The 6,519-nt window shown below is 37.7% G+C and overlaps 2 protein-coding genes across 3 annotated transcripts in view; one reads left to right on the top strand and one right to left on the bottom strand.

The window, feature by feature from the left end:
- Positions 1 to 503: 503 nt before the first annotated feature.
- Positions 504 to 5,813, bottom strand: gcm2 (glial cells missing transcription factor 2). 2 transcript variants are annotated; one of them, XM_053610964.1, is made up of 6 exons: positions 5,426 to 5,813; positions 4,823 to 4,961; positions 4,133 to 4,385; positions 3,393 to 3,505; positions 2,789 to 2,914; positions 504 to 1,632 (listed from the first exon to the last, which is right to left on the bottom strand). In XM_053610964.1, exons 2-6 carry the CDS (start codon positions 4,916 to 4,918, stop codon positions 730 to 732), a joined length of 1,491 nt encoding a protein of 496 aa, XP_053466939.1. In that variant the 5' UTR covers positions 4,919 to 4,961; positions 5,426 to 5,813; the 3' UTR covers positions 504 to 729. The 2 variants fall into 2 exon arrangements, with proteins under 2 accessions (XP_053466939.1, XP_053466938.1); XM_053610963.1 differs by having other exon boundaries at positions 4,823 to 5,812.
- A 525-nt stretch (positions 5,814 to 6,338) lies between these two features.
- The window catches only part of sycp2l (synaptonemal complex protein 2-like), a 46,350-nt gene continuing 46,169 nt past the window's right edge, over positions 6,339 to 6,519 (top strand). The window contains exon 1 of the mRNA XM_053610962.1: positions 6,339 to 6,396. The gene's annotated coding sequence lies outside the window, so the exon portion shown is untranslated. The remainder of the gene's footprint in view (positions 6,397 to 6,519) is intronic.

Raw genomic sequence — 6,519 nt, 5'->3', positions numbered from 1 at the left:
AAGCTTTAAAAGTGCTTGGTCACAAAGCCCTTTATTATATGTTAGTAGATGCTGTGTTCTCCACTTCCCACTGGGATTATGCTGTATAAACACATAGATCTCTGAGAGGAACACTTTCTTGTTTTTCAGCTAAAAACGCTCAAGGTGTTAACATTTTAAACCTTTATTTGTGCAGTTTACAACTGTGGCATGTAGGGATATGGAAGTTTCTTATCAATTAAACATAAGCCAGTATTATGAATATTTATATTCAGACAACCACTATTAGTTACACTTTTAGCTTTTATTTATAGATTACGGGAAAATACTGAGCATCCATTCTGAACAACTTGGTGTCACATTAATTTGAGTTAAAATGAAGGCTTTTTTTTTATATCATCAGAAACACATCTCTGATTCCAGTAGACCACTCCTCATAATTTACAAACATACTAAATGCATTTTTTATTCAACATTTACCATCATCCATTTAACTCTGGCTAAATCAGCAATATAATGAAATGTTTTCTGTTGCACATTTGATCAAATGTGGATCAGGTAACTACACAAATACCTTTTCATCTAAAATTTTGAATAATATTTATAAATAGCTATGAATATATACACTGAAGGAAAGTATGATAGACATTTTACCCAGGTTTTCTTTGGCTTACTCAAATCATCAGCAAAACAGTCTTCTTTTCTCATCTTCTGATCTCATTTCCTAATAATTAGCACTGAAGCAGTAGATCAGTACTCTCCACCTTCATACCTGTATGGATGTGCCAGTCTCTCAGGGCAGCTGCTGGAGCTGTAGCTGCTGTAACGGTAGCCTTCAAAGTTCTCACTTCTTTCAATTTTTGTCGGGACCGTGTCCTGGTAGGACAGAGCCGTTTTTATGACGCTTGAATCCTCTGGGATTTTCAAGTCAGAGTAGGAGTTGGGGGAGTTCTCCTCTAGAAGAGAGTTACAGTTTGACAGGCCCTTCATATCATAGATACTCTCACCATATTTTACCACAGATGGTTTAGGACAGGGCTGGTAGGACACTTTAGTGGTGGTGGTTATAATGGTCTGAAGGGCTGTCGGAGTAGTTGGAGAGGGCCCTGTGTACCTGCATGGGTATTCTGTGTTGTAATAGTGGTTGGCGTTGGCAGAAAGCTGTGGGTATTCCCCTCTCTCTCCATATGGCCCTTTGCCCAGGATCTGCTTCCAGCTATGGTGCTTGGTGGTGGCATCTGGATAAGAGCGTTCATGGTTTGGTAGTGAGCTGGTTGTGTGAGGCATCCCACTCAGGCCAGAGCAACTTTTATTGAGGTCAGCCTCACTGTGAGGGCTGGCAGGGTCCTTATACAGTGCTGTGGGGTAGGGTGCAGAGCTGAGGTAGCCTGGCACTGCAAAGTCATATCCGCATGGGGGTCTTGCCATGTACAGGCGGTGGTTAGAAGGCTTCTGCAGAGGGCTTGCAGCATCAGCCATGGCTGTTGGGCCATGTGTGTCATAGGGGAACTTGTAAGGCTCTGTGTTCTGGAACGGCGTGTAGTGCTGTGTCTGGATGGGGAAATTGGATTCAGCAATGATGCTGAAGCGATCTGGGGTCTCCATGGTGAGCTGGTGGATGTTGGGAAAGGGCATATCATGGTAGCGGCCAGGCTGGGAGAAAAAGAATGGTGTTTATTAGGCCACAAAGTCTCTTCATACATTAGATATTAATACAGATACATTTGGGTCCATAAGTATTTGGACAGTGACTTTTTTTTTGTACTTTTGTCTCTGTACACTGCCACAATGGATTTGAAATGAAACAATTAAGATGTCATTGGAGTGTAGACTTTCAGCTTTAATTCATGTGGTTTAACAAAAGTATTGCATTAACCATTTACAAATTACATACATTTTTTATGGTCCCTCCATTTTGGGAAATGAATATTGTAAATAGAAGGTCAGTGTGTTTAGTTTCTTGTACAATAAGTATAAGAAATCATGGGTAAGTGTTTTAAGTTAACCATTAATTTATATTTAATTAATTATAGATGGACCTGCCTAAATATTTTAAAAACCTTTTAAGAGATTATGAAAAACACATTAAACAAAGATAAATATTACAAAACCATGAGCCTTTTGGTGCTTGTTTCTGTGCTTTATGCTCCAGGCCCAGCATAATCATGGCTGCATGCTGAAACAATGTTTGTCTTAAAAAATATTGAAATGGTGCTGACTTTATTGAAATTTTCCCCTCACGTAGGTAAACCAATTTGGCATTACACAGCCAGCATCTAAAGTGTGTGTTTACTATAAATATTTGTGTAATGAAGCTTGTTGATGGTGGCTGGCCTTCTGGCGTGACACTGCAGAAACAGACAAGACTTTCAAGTTTCATTCTGCTTGCTCTGACTTGTGACTAATTCATGTATTAGATCTAAATGTGGAGGGTATGGTCATCTTTGCAGCACAGGGATGGACACTTGAGATTTAGAGTGTCTAACATGTTTATTTAATGTAAAATATGAGATTTAAAAAGAGGTTAGTAAGCCCATGTATTTTGTTAAGTGTAGTACACCAGGTGATTTAATCAAGCTGTAATACTGTCCAATTTAAATTTTAATCATCTTACCCAAACATGTTCATCGCAGAGATCACACAACATTTATAGCAGAGATCACAGATTGTTTAACATCGTGCACAATATAAAGAAACATTTGCGAAGGTTTATACTACTACTACTACTACTACTACTACTACTAATAATAATAATAATAATAATAATAATAATAATAATAATATGTGTGTGTGTGTGTGTGTGTGTTACCTCTGGTTCTACAAGTCTCCTTTTCTGCGAGAAGTGAGGGGAAGCCATCCTCCTCTTTACTGCGCTTCTCCTCGCCTCCGTTTCCGACTTGCTCTCGGGTCGCGGGTGATCGTGAACGCCTTTAGCCTATAAAAATGTCCAGTATCCATCTGATTCAGAATTATGACCAGAATTCAGAATTATAGCACAACAGATGTCGAGCAAGACATGATAAACGTGATGAGCAGCTAAGCCGATATAAATCTGATCACAGAGTGTATTTGTAATGTTGCCAGTTTTATAACTGCTCACCCAAAATACAAATAACCAAGTAAATCACTAATGCTAAACAAATTTACTTTTTAAAAAAGGCATAGATTAAATGATTATTTAAAAATGTTCCTAAAATTCTTTTGACAAATTAATTTCACTGAGTCACTAATTCAATTTATCTAACTTGACTTTTCTGTATTTAAAATATGCTTAAGCTGCTTATACGTAGCCTACCACGTTTTGTCCACAAATATATAAAAAAGAAAGCTTCTAAAGTCGTGAGCGTTTTGCATAGACTTGTTAAAACACAGACTCAGTATTGTTACAATACTGCAAACACACAAACACACACCTGGAAGAATATGGCCTTGCCGTCCACTCTCCAGAAATTGGTGACCGGATAACCACTATGGCCACGACACGGAACCAACTCGAGAGCTGAGCTGCAGTTTGGACAAAGCTTTTCTAGAGACAATTTAAAAAAGATACAGTTAATATGGGCCACGGTATTAAACTAGACCATGATTCACCAAAATGTAAAACATTGAATCAATGATAAATCTGCTAAATAAATAAACAATCAAATATTCGGGCATGCTAGCAAATTGGAAAATAAAATATGTAGGTAATATGGCAAAACATTTGATAACATGGAAGTAAACAAAGCCTAAAAATTAATAACAATGATCACAATCGCTGCATGACAACACTTTGCCCTTTTATACTTTTTGCCCTCTTTTTACAATGTACCATAATCTACAGGGGGACAGTGGAACATAAACCATGTCTCCGACTATAGGTGAAGAGAGGATAAGATTTGTTTAGGAATCTATAAGTAAAACCTGGTGTAGCCTTTTTGATACCAACTTCAGATTGTGGTCACTGGGTTTTGACAAAAGAATAATAATAATAATAATAATAATAATAATAATAATAATAATAATAATAAAATTAAACGATGCATCACTGTGAATCACGCCAATTATTATTATTATTATTATGCAATTTGCACGAGCCAACTTGTACAAATGGTGCTGGAGATGGTACGTTCAAACACCTTGAACACGGTTTGTTCAAGGTAATTAAACTTACTTTGCTGCTTCTGGCGGGCTTTATCACAAATAGCAGGCCGCAGTTGGAGTTTGGTGCCGTCTGCCAGTGTGCAGTTTCTGGAGCAAACCACGACACCCAAGCACGATTTCTTCAGGATTTGACAGTTGTGGTTATTGGTGTTGCGCATGGCCCAACCGCTCAAGTGGCGCTGGGCGTTTTTGTCTTCGGCACTGTATATGTACCGAACATAACCATCTGTCCACTCCTGAAACGCATCGTACTGCTTCGTGTCCTGTGAACATAATTAATAATTTATATTTTCATATGTCCCCTCAACAGAGATGTAAATGCCCACAAATCGTGACGAGCCATGATTACAATCTAGAGCGCTGACCAGGAGTTATTCCAATTATCAGCCAAACAACCAAATCAACCAGTTCAATCGAAACATCAAAAAACTTAATTCAAATGTACCGGGTAGTTTTGGCAAGGGTACCAAAATGTACCAAGGGTACCAAGGGTACTAAAATGGGGAACATCTTATTTGATACAACATACATAAAGCATGTCCTGTAACAAATTATTGTTACCTTCCATAACACAACAAATATAATCTGTTAGTCTATAATCGTTAATATTTATGGACTATTAATAATAGTTTTGCTAATCTCTGAGCTAAATTGACGAGTGTGTTGAGTTTATTGTGCCAATATAGGTAAAACATTTTACCTGAGGAAGTTTAGGGTCGTTGATATCCCAGGTTAGCTTCATTCCGAACGAGCACACGCAGTCTGAGTTTTCAAACTGATCTGACGATTTTGACATGGTGCGAAGTCACTAAAAGTTGTCAACGAGCTCGTGTCTGCTTCTGTGAATTCAGCCAGAGATGAATCAACTCTGAACCAACTCTGAACTTAAAGCTAGCAAACCTTTATAAATATATTACTGAGATCTATGAAATTCACAGGTAGTTCCAGAATTAGTTAAGCCATCTGCTATATTCTTAGTGCATCGCTTAAATCCAGGTCTCGCTGCTCCCTCACAGGTGCGCTTCAGGAGACACAGGAGGTGGGTAATGATCTCAGGTATGACTGCTGCTGTGTGTAGCCTATGTAAAAGAGGGAGGCAGGGCCGAAACACTGCTCCAGCTTAGCTCTCTTGAAGACACACTCGGCGTAGACTACTTTCGTTTTACCTTATCCGTACCACTGACCTACACAAATGACGCGCTTTAATTCGAGAGCGTTCAATCAGTGCACGGATCAACCGCTCAAAATCTATACGAAATTAGATTTTAAATTAAAAGACAATGTAGAGACTGGCTACACAAACCCATTATCTTCAAAATCATCCTAGAACTAATCCTGAAGTTTGCAGGGTTTTTTTTCTTTTTAAGGAAACGTGGTTATCGCAAGTTAAAAACAAACAAACAAAAAACAAACAAACAAAACAAACAAACAAAAAAACAAAAAAACAAAAAGAGAGACGTTACAGTTGACTATAAGTGTCAGCAAAGCCACACACGCAGTCGAGAATTAGAGTCATTCACAGGCAAGATGTCATATAATGGAGGTCATTATTTGTTATATGTAAACGAAAAGCCATTGTGCAATGCTGACACAACACAACAAGGACCGGTCAAACAAAACAGCGCATATAGTAAACAGACGAGCAATTTCAGTTTTAGCCGGCGTGCGCGTCTTTATATAGCACTTGTACAGTCCTGAAATATGTAAAACATTAACCTCAGCTTCACCTAATTTGGTTATTATTATTATTATTATTATTATTATTATTATTATATAACAAAAGAATACACTTTAGTTTTCAAATGATCTTTTTTTAATATCGCTGTTTTGCGCAAAGTGCGCGTAGAAGGGAGCGTGTTTATCATGCACATATGCATGCGTAGAGGGCGGAAGTAATAGTCAGTGCAAGACCGACTGAGTTTAATATTATATTAAAAGTATGCTTCATCAGAGAACCTAAAATTTTCTTATCTTGTGTTTTATTATTATTATTATTATTATTATTATTATTATTATTATTATTATTTTAAATGTAGCTACAGTCTTCCCTTTTCAACCCCTAACCACAGATAGTTTAATGCAGTTGTTTGCTGTGTTTCATTTTTGCACACTCAAACCTCTGCTGAAGGACCTAAAATTTGTGCAGGAAGCTGCCATCGGAAAAAAAAAATCACCTCACATTTAAGTTTCAAAACACGTGCACGGCGCCATTCTAATGGAGCGCACCTGTGCCCATTTGTCTCTTGCGAGGTCGCCAGTTCGGAAATGATGAGTGTAAGTTTATTTTGACAACAAATTAGGTTACATATTTCAAAAGCAAAGTATACCTACATAAGAGGCACGGATAAATGATCTAACAATGATGTGTATATTTTGCGAAACAATTTGTACAATATA

This window comes from Ictalurus furcatus, chromosome 23 (assembly GCF_023375685.1).
Source record: "Ictalurus furcatus strain D&B chromosome 23, Billie_1.0, whole genome shotgun sequence".
NCBI classification, from domain to species: domain Eukaryota; kingdom Metazoa; phylum Chordata; class Actinopteri; order Siluriformes; family Ictaluridae; genus Ictalurus; species Ictalurus furcatus.
This window is presented reverse-complemented; position numbering and strand designations above follow the sequence as displayed.

What these genes read in the sequence shown, in the direction of transcription:
- gcm2 (XM_053610964.1), bottom strand. Translation starts at nt 4,918, where the DNA reads ATGTCAAAATCGTCAGATCAGTTTGAAAACTCAGACTGCGTGTGCTCG. An exon ending in ACGACCCTAAACTTCCTCAG is followed by an intron (nt 4,386 to 4,822) that starts GTAAAATGTTTT and finishes TTATGTTCACAG; the next exon opens with GACACGAAGCAGTACGATGC. An exon ending in GGAGACTTGTAGAACCAGAG is followed by an intron (nt 1,633 to 2,788) that starts GTAACACACACA and finishes TTTTTCTCCCAG; the next exon opens with CCTGGCCGCTACCATGATAT.